Below are 22,002 nucleotides of genomic sequence, written 5' to 3'. Positions count from 1 at the left end.
GCCCGCCCTGCTTGCTATCTATCGCTTCTATCTTTCAGAAATTATTCTCAATCCCCCCCGCCTCCCGGCCGGCGCAGGCAGCCAAGGTGCCGTCCTGCCGCAGCGCCCCATGCCGCAGTGGCGGCGGTGACATGTGTCTCTCATCAGCAGCTGGTCGCTAATTAATTTAGGTCCTTTTCCCGCTACGCTGTAAGGAGCGGGGAAGCCCCACGTCGGAGAAAGGCAGCGTCCCCTCCCGCAGCCCCCCGCAGCCGGAGAGCTGGAGCTGCCCCCGCTCCGCCGCCCCCGGCCCGCAGCTCCTCGCCCCCGGGCCCGGGGATTGGCCCGGCGGAGGCGGCATCAGCGGCGGGGGGGGGCCGCCCCCACCCTCCCTCCTCCTCCCTGGCCCCGCCGCCCCCTCGCCCCGGTGCGGCAGGGCCAACCGGGAGACCCAGACGCAGGCAGCGACCCAGCCGCCGCCGCTCCGCGCCCGGCCAGCCGCCCGCAGCATCCCCCGATGGCCGCCCGCCTGACCTGCTGCCTCCTGCTGTGGGCCCTGGGCCATGGGGGCTGCCGTTCGCCTGAGGGGGAGGGCGCCGGCAGCCCGCCCGCCTGCCCCGTCCGGCCGCCCGTCGGCCCGGCCTCGTCCGCCCCCGGCCGCGACCCCCGGCGCGGCTCTTCGCCGCCCCCTGGGCTGGGCAGCATCGCTCAGGACATGGTAGCTGTCCACATGCTTAAGCTCTACGAGAAGTACAACCGGGAAGGGAGCCGGCCCGGCGACGGCAACACGGTCCGCAGCTTCAAAGCCAGGCCGGGTAAGACGGGCCGGGCGCGGGGGACACCGCCGGAGCCCCCTCGCTCCTCTTTCGCTTTAAAGCGACGGGTTTGCGTCGAGTCTGTCACTGACTGCGGGCGGTGTCACTCTGGGTGAATGCTGGGGCTCCCTTGCTACCTGCACGGACAGGGTGTCGCCCCTCGCTTTGCGAGGCTTCCCACGTTCCCTGGCTCCCTTCCCTTCCCGGAGAGCACCTCCCCTGGGAAAGTCTCCGTTGCTGTGGATGCAAACCAGCGGCAAAAGAAGCGCAATTCCCAGCGCACATCGCACTGGGCCGAAAGATCTGCTCAGAAATACTTGGAGCATAAGCCTCGTAGCGAGTGCTCCCGGCACTGGTCCTCTCCCCGGCTTCTCTGGCAGCCTCAGAAGTTCCTGCTAGGAAGAGTGCCGCCTACAGGACCGCCGAAAATTGCTCGGCATCTTAAATTCCTTGCACTGCCTAAACCGGGCAAGACAGATACCTGACGTCGCTCTCCCCCGTTTTACTTAGCTTGATTATAAGGGTGGAGAAACATACGTATTGTTTCTCCTTCCTACACTTTCATTACTAGACTTTCATTATCCCAATATCACGTCAAATAATAAAAAGGACGTTTGCCTAGTTGATAGTCCATGCATTTGTTATCCTTTGCCAAGGAAACACAAACTCTTTTCTGGAAGACATCTTCCTTCTTTGGTTAACACTTACAGACTGTAACTAAGATCTTAGTTCTTAAAATAAGAACTGCATGAGTTTCCAGAATCTAGTTGTTACTACTTTGTCAGAAGCATTCATTTTTCTATTTAGACAAATCAGACGGATTGAAACTCACAAAAGCAAATTTTGCATTAATCTATTTCTCCTCCACTTAAGTCTCATGTATAGAGTAAAATGCAGCATACAGTGGTTTAGGGAATGCTTACTATAATATTGCACAATAATTCATGTTCTCTTGTTCACCTCAACTTAATTTCTGTCCTATGTCAACTGTAGTACCAAAAAGCAATCATATTCAAGGAGGGGGAAACTCCAGGGAGGAGTAAGTGGCTAATGAAAATGTCTAAAAATCGAAGAGTTATTATGTAAAGCAATTGCAGACACTTAGGAGAAAAATAAATTGTCATGCTCCAGATCATTATTAGTTGCTATAGTAGGGGTTAGGAAGGAGCTTCCACTGTGGATGGTTTTCCATGACCTCCTGTTAACATATAAGTTTTTCTGTGAACTGAGCAGCTAATACTGGCTGTCACCCAAATAAGGCCCTGGACTACAAGAGGGATTTGGGGACAAGGCAATAATTGCACTATATTCTTTTTCTAAATTTTTCAAATAATCTGATGCACACACTACTTGCATCAAAGTAGTCCTACTTGTAATTCTGTTTTAAAAAGCTAAAATATCAGCATTTTCTACCCACAGGTAGACTGTGCTGACCAAATACAAATCAATATTATTTCACTCATTTGTCTGATCATGCAAGCAAGGCAGAGAGGCCCAAATTACCTTCCCTTCTGAAACCCTGAGACATTGGTGTTTGAAAAGTCTTTGTCCCAACAATGCTTGTGCTTCATAGCAGTAACTACAGAGCTGATGGTGCATTTTACTACTAAAAGAAATATTTAAAAATTCAACTGTACACAACTCAGGTAGAGAGAGCCAGTAGATAGACGTCTTCTTAGAAGCATATGCCTTCTGAAATGAACATGCAATAATAAAGCCTAGTGTTCTACAGGAAGTATTATAATTACTCTCTTCCTTGGCCTGAGAAATCATATATTAGCCTTGTGAAATTTCTGTGCTTCAAAGACTTGAATAAAATCTAAACCCTTAAGTTTTTTCATAGTATGAGCACCTATACATATGACTAAAAGCTTGCAAATAGCAGTTCTGTCCTGCCTGAATGACAGAAACAAATAGGCTCTTATCACATCAGTGCAAGCTGTTCCACTTCACTGTACCAGGAGCAAAATACAGATGGTGTAGATGGAAACTGCATTTGAACATTTGAACTTGAGCATTTTTACTCCAAAATTGCCTGTGTGGATTTGATCATCCTAATCTACTGTTCTTTTAGTCCAAATCATGGCTCTATGCAGCCCTAACCAGGAGACAGCAACCACCAATTTAGTAAGGTGTAGCATTATTCATTTCCTTCTTTGTAATGAAACTGTTTTAAAGAAAGAATGTTCCAACAGGTGGCAGTTAACAGTACTGCCTTTCTGTTGTTGCCAAAATTTCTGTGGCTCATCATCTGTAGTGCATTGAAAAACAAAACTAAATGTTTCTGGGAAGCCTGGCTGTTGCATTTGTTGGGTTTTGTTTGGTTTGGGATGGTTTTTTACTTCCTTCTGCCAGAGAATTTTCAGGTATGTCAAACAGGGCTGCCAAAGGGTTGGTCCACTTGGTTTAATTAAAGTTACAAATTTACAGACTGTAATCCTTTGATGCACCACTAAGTAGTGGTGTGAGCTTGGGAGAACAGGAATCACTTCTTGGTTCTGCTACCACCTTCCTACATACTGTTGAGCTAGTGAAAAAACAAAGGCAACTTTTCACAATGACAGACTATTAAGGCATCATCTTTTTATGTTGGGATGGGGTTATATTTTAACACACTAAGAGCAGTTTCTACTGTTTAAATAAACATGGTGTGAGCAGTTATCAGTGTAAAATTGCTTGTCTTACTGTAAATGAGAGTAAACATGTAAGCTGAGCACAAACTGTTTAACTAGCTAAAAAGAAGCTGTTTCAAATGGTGTTTGAATTCTAAGAGTCAGCTCTGTTCAATAGCATTTGTCACTAACTTCACGCAGATCTAAACACAAGCCTTAGAAACCAAGTGTGTTTTAGAGTGCTTTAAACAAAGCTCCTACACGATGTGTACTGGAAAGGAGGATTGCTCAGAGGAGTAATGACCCCCAAAATGTGTCACACTGCTTACTGCCAGGCCCCTTATGAAATGTCTCATGTGCACTACTTACAAATGATGAGCTGTTGCCCACAGAGTTGGGACCCAGACATCTTTCAGGAGTCTGCAGTCAGCTTTAGATTAGATAATCTTGAATATTAACTGTAAACCTGGTTTCTGCTAGTAGTGGTTTCAGCAAGGTATTTCTCTGAGCCCTGCTGCAGGTAAATTTGACAGCTTCTCTGAGCCTTTGTTATGAATGAAATCAATCAAGGATTGCTTTTCTTGTTTGCCTAGAATGAAAGGCAGTCTGCAACTAAAAATCTCTGGGAAGAATTTTATCCCTCATGTGTACAAAAGATGCCCAATGCTATTGTAATATTGCTATTAAATAGCTAAGTTGTTTTCCTCCTCTTATTCACCATAGTTCTAAGCTGAAGTGGCAAGCTCACTATACTAAATTATTTGATGTAAGTGAAAAGCAAAATTTGTTAATTCACTTAAATGGAAATAAGATTTGACTGTCGTTTTTGGTCTCATATATACATCCATGTTTTCCTTGCTCTCTTACAGAATTCTTGGCCCAGAAGCCCTTGTACTGCTTCAATCTGACATCCATGCAGGATTCAGAAATGATCCTTGCTGCCACTTTTCACTTCTATGCTGACAAACGCCCTCGGCACCGGGAGGTGTTTTGTAAACGGTCCAAGAACTCATCCTGCCGCCTCCTTCACCTGCCTCCACTCCTACGGCTAAACCTGGTGTTCCAAAGCATTCACCAGAATTCTGCCTATGGACTGGTGAAAGGGAACATCACTGTGCTTCTTCAAAGGCGAGGCGCTTGGCATGCAAAGGACATTTCACACATTGTAAAAGAATCAAAACAAGTTGGGGAGCTCATTCTCTGTGCTGAGCTTGATTCTGGGGAGAAGCACCAGGGCTTCCCCGAGCAAGTTGCCAGCCATTTACCTTACATACTAGTTTATGCCAATGATCTTGCAATCTCTGAACCTAACAGTGTGGCAGGCACCCTACAGCGTTATGATCCATTCCCTCCCAATGACGGGGACCCAAATCTATCCCCTAATGCTTCTACTGACACTCGAGTTAGGAGGGATACGTACCTCGCCAGCTCTATTCAGAACAATGAGTTGCCAGAAGTAGATTATAACAACAATAAATACAACAAACATGACATATGGGAGAATGCCTACAGATCCTTGAAACCAAAAGCCTCACGCAAAGATCGAAGGAGAAAAGGGCAAGAAAATACAGAAACACTTAAAAAGTCTCAGGTGCTAAATTTTGATGAGAAAACGATGAAGAAAGCAAGGCGAAAACAATGGAATGAGCCAAGGATTTGTTCGAGAAGATACATGAAAGTTGACTTTGCTGATATTGGCTGGAATGAATGGATCATATCTCCCAAATCATTCGATGCTTACTACTGTGCAGGTGCATGTGAATTTCCAATGCCCAAGGTAGTATGCCTTTTTATTCTTGTCAGCTTGTAAACAGTAGGCCTACTGATCTGCTTATCCAAGTGCTTGTTTAATTGGAATTTCCTTTAGATTTTTACCTTTTTTTGTTGTGTTTTGTTGCCTTGACCTGAAGAATTTCAACAATATTTTTTCCATCAACTTAGCCATCAGAGTACAAAAAGATTGCCACTTCCCTTCAAATGCAATCTGAAGAGTAGGAAAAAACCTTCAGGTTCATCTTATAATTTCTCATCTTACATCTTGAAACCATAGCATAAAGACTTTTGTAGCTTATGAAAATATGGCTATACACACTAAATCATCCAAACACTTTATCGTAGTGACAGAAGTATGAAGTATTATATGCTAATATTAAAACAAGCTACTCTATCAGCATATTTCTTGATTGCACTTGTAACACTTCAGAAGAAAAATAAAGAGTAGTTACACAGTATTTTTAACTTCAGGAAACTGCTTGTCACTTTTGAAAACAATAATACTGTTTAAGATTATGTTTGTGTATCTAAATTCTAAAAATGTTAGATAATCCTTCTGGAACAAAAATGTTGATTTACCTTATGTCTCTAGAAGTGCCACAAAATTGGCTCTAGCAGTCTAAAGTAAGCATACTGAATTCCTCCTATAGAAGCAGTGTGAAATTTGCCAGTGGAGAGGTAATTTCTCTCACTCCCACTCTGCTCTATGACAAGAAGTAGAAAGGCTGGTAATCCTATGTTGGACAAGAACTTTTAGGATTTTATAAGGCTTTCAAGTAAAGGCAGAGGGGAGGATCTGAAGCACTGCATAACCTGCATATTTAGAAACTAATTATTTTGCAATAATAAAATGGCCTGATTATTTGTTCGACTGACATTTTTGTATGTGGTCATTTGGCACATAAACAAAGAATAGTGCTGTACAGCACAGAATTTCAAGGCTCTGAGACAGGAATCTGCCCTTCTTTACGTCCAGGGAGATTGATGTATGTTTGTGTTGAAACAAGTAGTATAATTCCAGCAAGAGTAGATATGTAGGCTAGTTTTAAGTCCAGGAACAGTGGAAATCCAGATTTCATGGTAGAGTGTACAAATCAGACCACATGTTCTTGTATAGCTGGCCAGTGCTGAGCCAGGTGTATATAAATCGACACATGATCTGGCAAAAATTAAAGCTTGCACAGACTTACATACAACTTTACTTTGTAGTTGTAACACAAATTGATCATGCAACAAAATCACCACTTAACTTACCCAAAACAAAAGACAGTCTGGGAATATGGGTCCTTTGCCATAGGCTCGCAGTCTAATGCACTATTCACACACAACAACATAAACCCAAGAAATAAAAAATCCCCCACCAAACAACAACTCCACCCTTCAAAAAAGATGCATTTAGCACGTCTGGCTTCTTGTGAGCAAAACAGCATTACACAAAAGCTGGTAGGGCCAAAAGAGAGAGGATCCATTGCTAGCTTGAATAGTTAAATAAGCTTATATTGCTCCCTAACTTAATATCTTATCTAGAAATATAAGCAATTACTTGATATATTATAATGATTCCCTTTCACTAATATCTTGATGCCCAAAAACCAAAATAAGGAAAAAAAAAAAAAACAACAAAAAAAAAACCCCAAAACATCCACCCCCCTCTCAAAAAAACCAAACACAAACACCAGAGAAACTAAATCGTTCACATTTATTGATTGAGTTTGCTTTGAAAGAGGTCTACTACTTGTTAGCTTTGTATTTTAAACAGAGGAAAAAAAGAAGCAGATTGAAAGCTGTAGCTTTTTTTAATGACTGTTTCAAAAGGAAGAAAGAGAGGATGCTAGCATGGATGAAGATTCAGTTCAGAGCATGAGAATTGCTCTATATTACTGAGGAAAACATTTGTTTTTTCACATATGCTGTAAGTCAGGAGAGTTTCAAAGGCCAGATTAAAGCTATTCATAAAGACTTGGTCTGCACAGTGAACCTATGATGGACAACAGACACCTTATTTCCAAAGTACCCTTTTAGAACTGTGGAGATAGAATTACATACCTGGCATGTTGGGTATCATCACATTGTAGGTTTTTTTTTTCTTTAGTGTCAGTACATCATTGTGCAGATCCACTTTAATAATTGCAAGTCTTGATTTAGATATATACTCAACAGCTAGGTACAAATAGGTACAAATCTTCTCATAGTAAGTTCATTTACTATTCCCTGAACTGTGAGGAGGGGCACTAGGTTATATGTATGGCTGGCTGCAGTGCTGCATTCACCAAATAAATTCCAGTCCTGCATGTCATAGAACCTGGTGTGTTGTATATAACTTAGCAGCCAGCATTTAAAACATTAGCACTTCCTCAGTGTCATTATTACTGGGCATTCAACTAATTATTTCAAGTTTTCTACTTTAGCACATTGGGACAAAGTTAAATGTGAAGCCTAGCCCATGATCACTGAGCACTGATGCCAGGTTTCCAAAAGGGCTGGAAAAATTCAGAGCCTGGCTGGATGTGGGATGGGTGTGCTGTCTGGCTCTCCTGTGGATTTAGGGCTCAGGCAGCCAGAGTCCATACAGAGTACTGCTCTATCATAAACATTTTCCCTTCTAAGCACTTGTCTGCATAGCATATCCACATTCAGGCATTTAAAACATAATTAGTGTTGTTGCCATGGGAAACAGCTGCTCAGTCTAGATAGACTGTGTTCACACGTCTTTGTTCCTTGCTGATATTAGAGGCTGCACAGTGGGAGAAGATCCTTGTAGGATCTTCTGCAGGTTCATAGCCAGGAATCCTGTAAGTCAGTAACTGGCCATGAGGGCAGTGGTGGCTATAATGGGGGCAATAAATGCTGTTTCAGTAGCACATTGTGATCTGTGGCAGTTTTAAATAACAACATAAAATAACACAGGTGCTAGGAACAGTTCAGGAGGTTTTTAATAAAGGCTAAATTAAGAACTTAATTTTAGAAGCTCTGATTCTTTGAATTTCTATACTCTGCAGTTGCTTAAACACTCAAATCTCCTGTTTCTCTCTTGCAGTCCGCATATGCTCACATGACCAACATGGGTAGAAACTGATTTCTACTTCACACAGCAGCTGAGACCACCTCAATGCTGCTTGTCTGTGGACAGCTTTGAAATCTAAAGATGAAGGAGAGCAAGAGAGGGCAAGCTGCTGCTAATTATGCTAACATGCTAATTGCAGAAAGGCACTGTGCAGGATTGGTCACTGTTGGGACTTGGCCGTAGGGACTCTGTCTTGAAGGGTCAAGGACAAATTTCATAGTTACTCCCTATAATGGCTTCAATTAAGGAAGATCTGAAAGCCTTTGAGTTGCTGATCTGTTACAGTTAATGCAAATGTTTCAAAACTGAATTATCCTAAAAATACCTCCTTTGTTCTATCCATGGTCTGCGTAATTTTTCATGTTGAAATGGAAAACCATGGTTTTTGTGGCTATAACCCCAAACAGGTTATAGATGTAAAGCTGCTGTGAATCCTCACTTCATATTTTTCCCAGCCTCTCAGCCTTTTTCCTTTTAAAAAAGCCTGGTGATGAAGGCAGAGGGACACAAAGACCACAGATATTAACTATTTGTTGTACAGTTATGATCAGAAAGGCTCTGTCAGGGTGTTTGACTATTCTATACTCTCTCCTGTGTACACTACTTCTGGAGTGCTCTGCTCTTTGAAAAGAGAGTGACCACTCCAGGAAAAAGTAACTAATTTCAGGTTAGCATACATGAGAAAAAATTCTATTGGAACAATAGGGATAGTTATTTTGGAAATACCGTAGCAAATTTTATAAGTCAGACAAGAGGTTAAGAACACAAAATACAGCATCTACCAACTGAGAACGATGCCCCTGTTTAGGCTTCTTCTTCTGCATGTCTGCCTCCAGCATGTAGCAGGTACATTTAGAGACATTTTTCTTCAGACCTGTGGCTGCTGGCTGTGCCACCAGTGCCCTCCTCTGGTATTTATAAAGGTAGCCTAAGGAACACCAAATATCTGTTGGATACATCCAGCTCAGGAAAGCTGGAAGTGTGAGGGACTGGCTGAGCTACGTGGCCCTGTAATTCAAACACTGACGTATTTGCTTTATTGAGAAACAAACAACTGCATAATTGTTGTGATTTTCCAAGTTCACATAGGAAACTGATTGCCTAAACCAAGTCCACCTAGGAAAGTGACTGCTCATATGTGAAGCTGTAACTATTTCCTTCTCTTCTAGATTGTCCGGCCATCAAATCATGCTACAATTCAGAGCATCGTAAAAGCCGTAGGAATCATTCCTGGCATCCCAGAACCCTGCTGTGTTCCTGACAAAATGAGCTCACTCAGTGTCCTGTTCTTAGATGAGAACAAAAATGTTGTTTTAAAGGTGTATCCCAATATGTCAGTTGAAACTTGTGCCTGCCGGTAAGTTCGTACAAACACACCTTTAGCAAGGCCTACAAATTCTGCCTGACTGCTCTGGGAAGCTGTAAAGGAGAAATTAATCCACTTGTGTTGATGAAGCAATGCAAGTCTCCAATTCCTCTACAGAAAGCACACAGAAGGACTAAAACAATGCACGTGTTTGCCTTCAAGGATGCTGTACTGTCATCATTTGTCTTTCATATTCATCTTCCAGGAATTCAGTTCTTCAGATACCTTCCTAACCCACCTAGCCAAGATACCTGGTGTTTAGAACGAAATTTAAGTGTAAAGTTTTCCATAATCAAAGGACTAAAATATGTTTTTATATGTTATTTTCTGACTATTTTATCTCTTCAGTTAACCAAGAAGATGGGAAGTGAACTTGCAGAGGCAGGCTTATTTTAGAATATCACTTTTGTACACAAATCAAAAGTTTTTGCCTAAAATACTCATACTCTTAATATGCATATTTATACTGAGAAATGCTGTAATAAAGGGCTTAAAATGTATATTTTCTTCAGGATGCAAGTATAGTTCACTGCATAAGTTTTCATATAAACAGTGTGTTAATATAGTCATTTTTGGTTATCTTTCCTTAATATATAATTTGTTCTACAAAAGACATGTAATATCCCACATTTTTGGTTTGCTGGATAATTTCAGGTTGTTAAACATATTCTCTGAATAACACATACAGTATAGTAATATGTTGAAATACTAAAATAAAATAACCAAGATTTATATTTTTGTAAATTATTCTTTATATCCTCTAGATTGTTACATGCTTTTAACAAAAGCTAATAAATTAAAGGTACAGTAGTATCTAAAAATATTTGATTGTTTTTCTATAAATGCACTCTCCTACATTCTATTAATTAAATGGAAACTTGTAAATACATGTTAAGCTTGTCATAATGCGCTTCAATACATTAAAGACAGAAGGAAATACTGCGATCATCCAGACCGACCTCCTGCATAGCACAGATCAAAGAACCTTGCTCAGCAGTTTCTGCACCATGCATTATGGAACTTCTGTTTTAAGCTTGGGAATATCTTTGACAAACATGCATAAATTTGGCTTTAAAGATTTCATGTGATAGAATATCTCTACTGGACTACAAGTAGTTGTTCCAAAAGTTAGTGCTCTTTGTTCATATGCAGTGGCTTAATCCTAGACTGAATTTGATGAGCTTTAGCTTCAATTCAATGGATCTTACTGTAACCTATTTCATTAGAACCCTTTTATCTATTATCCAAAATACTTTCACTGTGTATTTTTAGTATAGAGAGTAGGGTCAAGTTACATTTTGGCTAAGATTTAAATAGATTGATTTCCTATTCTAAGCCTTAAAACAATTTCTCACAGCTCTCTTCTGAACTCCTTCCAGAACTTTCATTAACTTTCTTTTCAAACAATGAACATCAAAATGGGAAACATTTGGCAGTGGTTCCATTGGAAGTCTTTATAGAAATAAAGTCTCTGCATCCCTCTAACTCCTGTTGATACATTTATGGTGGCCTTTTAACTTCAGCAGTCTTTTGAGAGCTGGTGTTCCCATCATGGTGTCTGTCAATCCTCTGAGTGTTCTAGGACACACTTGCCACATACTTCATTTTCACCCACCTGCTGTACAGTAGCATAAAGGGACCAGGAGTGGAAGAAACACCTGAAGTTCCTAAGGTAGCACAAATTATGATATGGAATGCTTCCTTCTCAAGAAACAGTGTAACCTTAGGCACTACCTTGTTCTAGTAGGAGCTGCTTTTTTTAAGGGGAGGATACTACATGCACTTCCTTCTGAATAACAAATTACTGAAAGGCTCCTGTCCTACTAAGGTTCTGGGTATCTTCTGCCACCAATTTTCTGTGCTCAAGTGGTGCAGTTTCTCCGACAACAGAGGTGTGTAAATGTGGTACTTCTTGCTAACATACATAAAAGCAAGATTCGGCATGCATGGGAGGCTTTGCAAGGTTACTCTGACGCAGTTCTTGCTAATTCTTCATAGGAAGCTCTGACTAAGAAGTAAAAATGGTGCCCTGTAGTAACTGCCAGTTATGCCGAAAAAAAAGATCACTGATCAAGTTTGCAGTTCTTCTCCCAAAGTACTTTTTTACTTTGTAAATTACTACAGTAATTTACACTAGAACTACTGGAAAAAACCTTTGTATAGTGTCGCTTTTAGAGATCTGCCTTAAAAAATTTACTATCTTGTGGTTTTATAAATCATGAGAAACACAACTACAATTGATAGAGTAATGCTAACATATAAAGAAAAATTCAAAAGTTGTCAGGAAGTCATCATTCCTACAGAAAAGCCATAAGAGTAACATTCTTCAAAGTATCTTAAATCCATGTTATTTGTGCCCTCTATGAAAATCTACCTTTTTATGTAGCTCTAGTCTTGCTCCCATTCATCACTATATCTGAAAATCCTGACATATTAACTTAGTGTGCTTATATTCTCATACATAGCATTTTGTTTTCCTTGAGGAATACTTGCTATATCTTGAATTAGTCCTTCAACAAAAACATTTTTTTCAAGATGTGCTCATGCAAGCTATTATGGCAAGAGATGCCACACTGTGATCTAAGGTCAATAGGACATATAGAAAATGCTACTGCTGCACTCAGAAGGGCACTACAAAGCTCCAAGAGGTTAAGACTGCATTAAAAGTTCTGTTTGCAAAACTATATATTATACCTGTAAGTGTGATTGTTCTCAAAATGTACCCTTGCTACATAAGTCATACATATCTCCTATCAGTAAAGCTTATTTCATTTGGAGTTTAGCTGTACTGGTCAATTCTTCAATGCAATTCTTCAATGAAGCAAAAAGGCTTTCAACCACTTTTAGTGGTTTAAGTTACTTCTTTCTGGATCTTTGGAATTTGGATGTCCAATCTTTCTCTAGAAAGAGAAACTTTGCATTTAAAATGGCACAAATGCAGACAGCTGCTACCAGAGGATGCTGAAGTTTTGGTTCCTACAGATCTTTTTATTTCTTTGAGCATCCTATAAACCATTCTGCTCAATGCTTGAGTTTGTTACTAGTGGTAAACACAGGTCAAGATAATTCCACTGACTAATCCTAAAAGAAAATTGTATGAGTAAAGACAAATAAAACACGAAAAGAGCTGATACTAGCTAGCAAAGTGTTAAAACCCATTTTTTCTAAAACAAATCCAATTTCATTCTTTCAGGCCAGTGTTTGATTTCCAGAGGTAACAGCAACAGCTACAATGTACCTAGGTTTTTGTGCAGTATTCAATTCACTCGCCAAGGCTGCATAATTCAAATAACCACCAGACAATATTAATGTGTTTGTGTATCACATTAATTTAAAAATGTCTTACTGCCAAACCTCAAAGAACAGCTTCAAAAGGTATTTCCACTGAGTTAAACTGTTCATTGTAAAGTTTCTGCAAAGCTGACACTTGGCCTGACAGTATTTGACACCTTTTTGTATGAACTTCGAGTGTGTATATAGCAACCCCCAAAGTATTTGCAGGAGGAGAGAGGTGTTTATACAGATCATTTGATCTAGCCGCACTCTATGTAATTAAAATTAATTTTAAAGTAGACAGATACAGAACTTCAGGTACCTAGTCACAAGGAATGGGGGGGCTCCTACTGAGTGCAAGACTGCACCCCTGAAAGTCATAACCCTTAAAAATTTTGTGGCTGTCATGGATTTGTGATGCAGTTTGAGCACCCAGCATGATGCTATGTAATGGCAGCCAGTGAAAGCTTTGGAAAGATACACTCTGGAGCAGTGAACCACATAAAGAAAGGATGTGTTATTTCTGCCAGTGGCACTGGTGGACTGCCACTAGAAAACTATATATAGCCCAAGGTTTCACCTTGTCAAGAAGACCTTCAAATTCTGAAAGAGAAACAAAAGAGAAAGAAATTAAACAGGAAGAGAAAATGTCTTTTGTTACTGAAAAGAACAGTTCTGTTTATCAGAAAGAAAACTGAGAAGTAACTTGATTACACTGTGCAAGCACTTTGAAAGGGGGAAATGTCAGTGCTATGGGACTCCTTAAACCAGCCAGAAAGTTACAAGAATTCCTATCTAGAAGGTAAAGTCAGGCACAATGAAATTATGAACATGGCATGAAGGGGTTTTTAGCTGTAGGTGATAATATTTTAGCTACAAAAATTGAAGAAATTTTTGATTCTTTGACATGTTCAGGTAAAGTCTGTTGGCACTTTAGAAGTTATGTTTATCCAAACACAAGCTATTTAACTGTGTATATAGGTAGGAAACACAAAGGTCCTGAGAAAATATAAGCCTTGTTATGCAAGAGACCAGGATCAATGCCAAATAATCCTTTTTGATTTTGTCATAGGTACATAATTAACAAGGATCTTGGATCCAAGTTATCACTTGAATAGACAATAAGGAAGCATTGCAGAAGTCTCAGATCACTTTTAATGCTGTGAATCCACTGCTAAAAAACAAGAGAAATGGCCAAAAAAGGTAAAATATGACCACATGTTTGCAATGAGATTTTTGTTGATGTAAAAGCTCAATATTCTTCAGATTTTTTGGCATGTCTACAGTATGAATTGAGTAGTTCTTAGAAAAAATTATGCATTATTAGTACAGAAAAAGCAATTACATATCATTAGATTAAATCATAATGCATTCATTAAGATAAATAAACCTGGTTTTTCTTCTGCATCATGAGAAATTCATTTGCCTTGGCCTGTTCTTCTCATGCACACTATATCTTCATCAGAGATAACCTTCTCTATCTTCAAAAGGACTTTTTACTTTCCATGTGGCCTTGGAAAGCCTAGTTCTGTCTTCATTTTGAGGTTGCTAAAAAAATGACTGGTTGTTCTTGGACTGAAATGACCATCATGAATCTATGAATTATATTACATAAGATACTATAAAAACAAGCCTAAGTTCCCATACACCAAAGGAATGAAAATGGACAAGCCTGCAAACAACATGAAGCAAACGTGACACAAAACAGATATTTCACTGTGTACAAACAATAGCCCTTGGCTGATAAACGGAAAGAAGTTTTAAGGTTGTTTGTAATGTCATGAGATCATGTCTTGCAGAATCACAGGTCTCCATCAAACTAAGGGGCATTTTCTAATCATATGTGGAGGGACTGTATAAATGATTTGTGAGATATTATTTGCTAATAGCATGATTTTGTTCTAGGTTTGTATTTTCTAGTCTTGCTGAAAACAGTGTAAACTTCTGCATCCCTAAGAAAGCTTCTCTCTGTGTTGGCAAGGAAATGATAGAAGAATGTAATTAAGCAAAGATGACCCTAAAGTGAAATGTGGATTCTTTACAATATACAATGTCCTTCCCACCAGCCACATGTGTTTGTCAGATGTTTACAGAATCTTCATTAACTAAGAGCTTTGCTAGATAACAGAAGCTGAAGCATGGCATCAATGACTCTGATAAGGACAAGTGTATGACCAATCTGCTTGACAACTGACAAGAGGCTGGGGTTTGAAGCAGACTGCAAAAAGAACACCAGAAAGTGATTTGCAAAGGGCATTCCAGTTGTTTGCCTTACATCTTCTTTTCTCTGTCAGTATTGAAACAAGACTGGCAATCAGCTAAAATATCCTTGTCCTCTTGTCACTCCACCAGAAAGTAAATGTAGAAGAAATGTGTTGTTTTGGAGTATTAGCTGCACTGTCTGTTTTCAACATCATTGCTTGTTTGACAAGAGGCAAGCCTGTGGAAGACTGGGACAGGCTGTCAGGTATGGGAAAGTCTGATGCACACTTTCATCCTGGGGAAGCAGAAGATGAGAACCATTTCAACTTTAAATCTTTCTTGGAGAATATGAAGATGGATTTACTGAGGAGTTTGAATTTGTCAAGGGTCCCCTCACAAGTGAAGACCAAAGAAGAACCACCACAGTTCATGATTGATTTATACAACAGATATGCTGCAGACAAGTCCTCCATCCCTGCATCCAACATTGTAAGGAGCTTCAGTACTGAAGGTAGGAAAAATCCTCAATATGTGGACTACAATTTTTAAAGAAATAAATTGATAGTAAATAGTCAGATTATTTTAAAATTCAGAAGAAATTGAGTTCCTAACTTCCCCAGATTATTTAGAAATTAAAAGTTAAAACTTTGCATTGTATTCTTAACTATATAGTTTCTTTCAATCTTTAAAAAATGCAGTAATCTTTATTTTTCTTCTTTGATATTTTCACTGTACAATATTCTCTTCTCAAATGCTTGAGCTAAGAGGATGCACTAAATAGCAAGGTTTACATGAAGCATGCTTCTCAATCCTAGATATTTCAAACTGAGTTTTAATGTTAGCATGCATACTTTTGATCACCTATAATTGACACTGGTGCTAGAGAGCTTTTCTTTCTGGTGGGCTCTGTACATATTTAAAAACTACAGCAACCAGCTGGGAAATTTGTTGCTGGATCCAAACATGGACCAGCACTGCTCCTCCAAAATTCTGGGTTAGACAGAGATTTATATGGAAATGGTTAGTCATGCTTATGTCAACAGAAAAAATTCAAGATCCCTGACTACGTAACATTAAATAGACTTTTAAAAGATCCATCAGGCAGTAAAAAAGTTAGAATTAAGTGCAATCCTTGTTACAAAATGAAGCAGGGAGAAATGAAGTTTCTGTTTATATGAAAAATAGACACTACGGAGAACTCCAAATTTCCAAATTAGTTTCCCTAGTCCTGAAATAGAAATCTCAACCATAGGACCTAGATGATAGTTTCCGTATCTCGCTCTCCCCTCTGACTACTTTACAGGGTAAATGATCTGAAGAAATGGCAGCAACAACCAATTAAAATTGTCCTAAAACCCAGTCATTATTAAGCAGTTAGTTTACATTGACCATTAAATAGACATCAGGGATGACTTTTAAATACTACCAATCTGATCTTCCAGCCACATATCTGCCCCTTCCAAGGCAGACTTGCTGGTACTGCACATAGATTTGCAGACAACAAACAAACGTGAACAAATCCACACAAACTCAGGGAGTCCAGCCTGGACCAGGTCTGCAATCTGGGCATGAAAAGCTGTTTATCACCAAGACCCAGTTCAGATAGAGACTGGAGCTTCAATTCAGGACTTTCAAAAACTTTTCTATTTACCCAAACTCCCAGTCTAAGCTGCTTTCATACTTTTCTGAAGACAACAATAAAAGCCTTAGCACAGCCAGTTCTTAAAGACACTTATACATGTATATTAGAGCAAAAGAGTAGGAAATAATTGGGGTTTTTTACAAATTCTTTGTGTAAAAAAGATCTTTAGCAAATTGCTAAATCTGAAAACTCTGCACTTGCCTTATTTATGTACTTAATACTGCCCGCCATCATCCACAGTTTGTTCTAGGCAGCCTCTTTATGCTTCCCTCCACACACGCACCTGGCTATGCAATCACAGTAAAATACTACCAACACCAGGGACTTCCATTTCCTCTTTTCACTTTCTGCCCTTGAAACTTGGCCAGAAGATGGGATTTTTCTTTTTTTTTAATGCTCTGTTATGTGTTATAATGCTCTTATTTTATCCCCAAAATATATCCTGAGTCTTTTAAAATCAATTACTTGGACAGTCAGAAGCACTGTAACCACATTTTAATCTCCTATTGCAGATGTTGTTTCTTTAGATTCACCAGAAGAAAACCCATTTCAGAAACACATTTTGTTCTTCAACATCTCTATTCCACAATATGAGGAAATCACCAGAGCTGAACTGAGAATTTACATCACCTGTCCCAGGGAAGTTGGGTCTCTCTCTAGGCTGGAAGGCAACATGGTAATTTATGATGTTCTAGATGATGGCCACTGGGAAAACCCAGAAAGTACCAAATCTTCCCTTGTCTCCCACAATATCCAGGAATGTGGTTGGAAGATGTTCGAAGTGTCCAGCGCTGTGAAAAGATGGGTCAGGGCAGACAGACTGGAGACTAAAAATAAGCTAGAGGTTGTTATAGAGACTAAATCTCTGAGTGGTTTTACTTGTGGGAAGCTGGATGTCAGTGTTACCCCTGACACCAAAAACCTGCCCCTGTTAATAGTGTTCTCCAATGACCGCAGCAACGGGACAAAGGAGACCAAAGTAGAGCTCCGTGAGATGATTGTTCACGAACAGGAAAGCGTGCTCAAGAAACTAGGGAAGAACAACACCTCATCTGAAGAGGAGCAACAGGGAGAGGAAAAGGCCATCACTGGATCCCACCTGCATTCCTCCAGAAGCAAGAGAAGTGTTGGAGCCAACCACTGCAGGAGAACTTCCCTCCATGTGAACTTTGAAGAGATTGGCTGGGATTCCTGGATCATTGCACCAAAAGATTATGAGGCTTTCGAGTGTAAAGGAGGCTGCTTCTTCCCTCTGACAGATAACGTCACCCCAACTAAACATGCTATTGTCCAAACCCTGGTGCATCTTCAAAATCCCAAAAAAGCCTCCAAGGCCTGTTGTGTTCCAACCAAACTGGATTCAATCTCCATTCTTTATAAAGATGATGCTGGTGTGCCTACTTTGATATATAACTATGAAGGGATGAAAGTGGCAGAATGTGGCTGCAGGTAGTATACAAGGCTGAATCTCTAAAAATAGGAACATCCCCTTTTTCTGTCCTGTGTAAATCTGTACAATAGTGATGCTAATGAAGACCATTACAAACATGGTTTGGAGCAGGGTATGGGGCTGGCTGTTGTTGCTGCTTGTTTTAAGGGAAAGTTGTCATTTAAAGAATGGCAATCTTTGTAAATAGCCTGCATTATATATCATGGCAAAGTGAATACTGGATTAAAATGTTGTGAGATTCAATGAACTATGCATTATCTGGTGACAGTGATACAATGTCAATGCCTTATTTCAAACCTTCTGTTTAATCAACTGTATTTAGGTCACAAACTAGAGGACTTTCAGTGGGGGTTTAGAATGTCCTGCAAATGTTTAACAGCTCTCGAAATCTAATTCTCTCAGTCATCTCTGACATTTTCAGCTTCAGTACAACTCAGTAAATGGAATGTTGTCTGCATGATAAAGTCAGGAATCTAAATCCAGGAAGCCTTTTCTCATATCAGTAATCTCAGAGGCTTTTACAGGCAAATTATTTGTTCCTGTAAGTGAAGATTTGCAGTATTCAAAACAGAAGAGACTCTCACTTATTTCATTCCCAAGTTTCCTTCTGTGGGTAGCAGGTGCCTTAGTCTCAGCTTTCTTATCCTCAATGTCCCTATTTTTACCCCTTTATGGCACACACTTGAATGATAAGAAGTGCAGCCTTCCGCTTCCAAGACACTGTTTCCTAGGAGGAGCAGCTGCCCTTATCGCCGCACAAAGATAAGGAGCCACTTTGACCTACTGCATATTCTTAGTATTTCTTTGCAAGAACATGCAGTCAAATGATGTCCAGCCTTAGAAGCTGTATCCTAAGAGCAGTGGGGGTTGGCAGAGCTCAGCACTTTTGAAAATGTCAGCTTAGGCTGCTTATTTAGAGGCCTAAATTTGTTGTTCAGAGTCTGGCATGAGGTTCTGATTTTGTAAAAATTTCTTCTTAGGAGAAACTCTATTTTGCATACAAAATTCTTTCACCCCTTAGAAGTCTGGGAAAAAATGGAAAACTTTTATCTATCTATGTCCTATTACATTGCTGTATGAGAAATATACTATCATACTATCATTCTTCTGACTTCAGTTTTATTTTCACTAAACAAGGACACCATCTTTCCTGCAATTAAAATAGACTTCCTTTGATGCTAATGGAGGTTGTGCCTGTAAAAGGACAAACTCTCTTAAACTGGTTGCAGGTGACAGGGGTAAGTTCTGTACAACAACACCATAGCGCACCTCACTTCTACTCCTTAACCACCTTACACACATCTACCTGAGAACCCTTTTGGACCAAATCCTTAACAGACTTTTCACCCATTCAAAAATGTGAAGAATATCGATGAGGCAAAAATCTAAACATTACCCTAACATATGGAAGCAACAGAATTTAAATTGATCCATCTGTTTTGAATTAGGACAGCCTGTGGGCAAGACGAATTCATTTGGCATGAACAGGTCAGCTTGAAATCCAATACACAGTTTATTTACTATTGTTAACCTAATACAGAGCAAATAGCAGGTGAGTGTGAGCAGGGCAGTTGTAATTCTATCAAGAACTGCTGGTTAGATCACAAACCATGAGCACAAAGCACGATTCACTAGAATTCTTGAACTGATTTATAGTCTTTTTCTTTAGAACTGGTCTGCAATTGGATCAGATCTGGGATCTGGGTCCATGCAAACTCCATACATCCCTAACTGCATGCCATTAACCTCTTAAACTTCCCACAGCAGTAATCCTTTTGCCACTGGCTTCTGTCATCTTACAGTCATCGTTATGTCTTCCTCCTGCCACAGCCCCCTGTGTTGTCTCCCTCTTTTGTACCTCTTTGCTAAGCTCCTGACATTTTGCAAAACTTCTCTTAAGTGACAGAAACAACCAAACATGCACTTGGTTTGATCACATTAGAAGACTTATTCACCCTCGTGTCAATGTAATTGTAGCTAAGTGCCCTCCAGTCATCTAAACACAAGGTCCTAGTTATATTTTAACTTCACTGAATACAGGACTTTGTCCATAATTAAATGAAAAAAATGGGGAAGGGGAAAAACCTTCACAGAGAGAAATTCTCAAGAATCGAGGGAGGGTGGGGGGGTGTTACATTCTGAAGACAAACATTGGATGGGAAAAAATATACCCCAAACCATTTCTGGCTCAAAACCTCAGCTCCTAGCTGTGCTCACAGAATTCCGGAGAAGACCTACAGATCCCATCACAAAACTGGACTAGAAGTTGCTTTTATATTCAGTGAAAAAAATCAGTTGTGCTTCCAGCCAGCTTTAATGATCATACACCCACTGGCTTAACATTTTGGTTGGCATGGTAGGAAAATGAAACATGAATCTTTCCATAGGGTAATGAACAGGGTCAAGATGAAATAAGAGCCCAGTAGTGACTACAGCTGCTGCTACCTTCAGCATGGCTGAAGTGCGTGTCAAATTGATGTTTGGCTTTACATTTAGCAGCTTGATTTATGTAGTTTTGCACATTTAATTTTAAATAATTGTTTGAGATCACTCAGGTTTCAAATGCTTTGGGATGCAAGAAGTCAGCCAAGTGGTCATGATGGCTCTAGAGAGTCTACAGGCTGTGAAGAACAGGTAAGCATCTTGCCCCTGCTTCAAGCTGGGCCCCACTGGACACTGAGAAAGCCCTCCCTCATGACTGGATTGTGAATGTTGACCAGCTATTAATGAGGAGCGGGTTGGGGCTTGTGCAGTGTTCAACAGATGCACAGTTAGAATGAAAACTTATTCATTTACCATAAACACAAGGCTGATGTCACAGCTGCACAGCTCAAGGGGCCATATATCAGCATGGGGGGCAGCAGTGCCAGGAGGAGCCATCAGAGCCTCAGACCCTCAGCAGAACCATCTGTGGGATCAGATCAGTTTGGGGGCAGACCCATCTGTGGGATCAGATCAATTTGGGGGCAGACCCATCTGCAGGATTGGGATCGGTTTGGGGGCAGACCCCTCTGTGGGAATGGGATCGGTTTGGGGGCAGAACCCTCTGCAGGATCAGATCAGTTTGGGGGCAGACCCATCTGCAGGAATGGGATCGGTTTGGAGGCAGAACTCTCTGTGGGAATGGGATCGGTTTGGGGATAGCCAATGTTGATGGCCACCAAACAAAGCCTGCTGTGGGTGTCTGGACCTCTCACTGCTTCAAATATAATCCCAAGATAGGAGGGCTTGATAGATATTTAATATTCAGTATTTATGATTGGCTAACTCTGCTTGGTGTAGTGAACATGTAAATCTATCCAAAATGTAGGATGCAGAGAATACAGAAAATATAATGCAAACACGTAATATACCAATTTTTCTGGGACTGCATGTTCAAAAGTATATTTCTGAAATAGGTCAGGTTGCATATTTGAAATGCATTTTCTTGATGACCTCCTGAATCTTCTGCTTATCTAGAATATCGTAGTTCATCAGTTCAGTGGAGCTATTCAGTGTGAGTTTATCACAGCTGTGCTTCATAAACTGTGGTGACTCTCCACCTGCTCCTGGCTGAAATTAGAGAGATTTCAAAATGGGAATTCCCTTTTTCTACCTTCACTCAATCTTACATTAAATATATAAATCATCTTCTCATTCTCTTTTTTTTTCTTTTTCTTGACCACTGTAAAAACAGGGGGGAAGGGAAGGGAAGGGAAGGGAAGGGAAGGGAAGGGAAGGGAAGGGAAGGGAAGGGAAGGGAAGGGAAGGGAAGGGAAGGGAAGGGAAGGGAAGGGAAGGGAAGGGAAGGGAAGGGAAGGGAAGGGAAGGGAAGGGAAGGGAATAT

The 22,002-nt window shown here is 40.3% G+C and overlaps 3 protein-coding genes across 3 annotated transcripts in view; 2 read left to right on the top strand and 1 right to left on the bottom strand.

The window, feature by feature from the left end:
- The window catches only part of MAPK8 (mitogen-activated protein kinase 8), a 229,284-nt gene extending 228,631 nt beyond the window's left edge, over window positions 1–653 (bottom strand). Inside the window, exon 1 of the mRNA XM_074544943.1 lies at window positions 514–653. The gene's annotated coding sequence lies outside the window, so the exon portion shown is untranslated. The remainder of the gene's footprint in view (window positions 1–513) is intronic.
- Window positions 208–10,337, top strand: GDF10 (growth differentiation factor 10). The gene is made up of 3 exons (XM_014275764.3): window positions 208–794; window positions 4,276–5,183; window positions 9,413–10,337. Exons 1-3 carry the CDS (start codon window positions 497–499, stop codon window positions 9,602–9,604), a joined length of 1,398 nt encoding a protein of 465 aa, XP_014131239.2. The 5' UTR covers window positions 208–496; the 3' UTR covers window positions 9,605–10,337.
- A 4,731-nt stretch (window positions 10,338–15,068) lies between these two features.
- GDF2 (growth differentiation factor 2) lies at window positions 15,069–21,800 on the top strand. The gene is made up of 2 exons (XM_005481261.3): window positions 15,069–15,595; window positions 17,239–21,800. The coding sequence occupies exons 1-2, from the start codon at window positions 15,253–15,255 to the stop codon at window positions 18,177–18,179; spliced, it is 1,284 nt and encodes a 427-aa protein (XP_005481318.2). The 5' UTR covers window positions 15,069–15,252; the 3' UTR covers window positions 18,180–21,800.
- Window positions 21,801–22,002: the final 202 nt, after the last annotated feature.

The sequence above is a fragment of the Zonotrichia albicollis genome, chromosome 7 (genome assembly GCF_047830755.1).
Source record: "Zonotrichia albicollis isolate bZonAlb1 chromosome 7, bZonAlb1.hap1, whole genome shotgun sequence".
NCBI lineage: Eukaryota > Metazoa > Chordata > Aves > Passeriformes > Passerellidae > Zonotrichia > Zonotrichia albicollis.
Note: the sequence above shows the minus strand (reverse complement) of the source record. Positions and strands in the feature narration are given on the sequence as shown.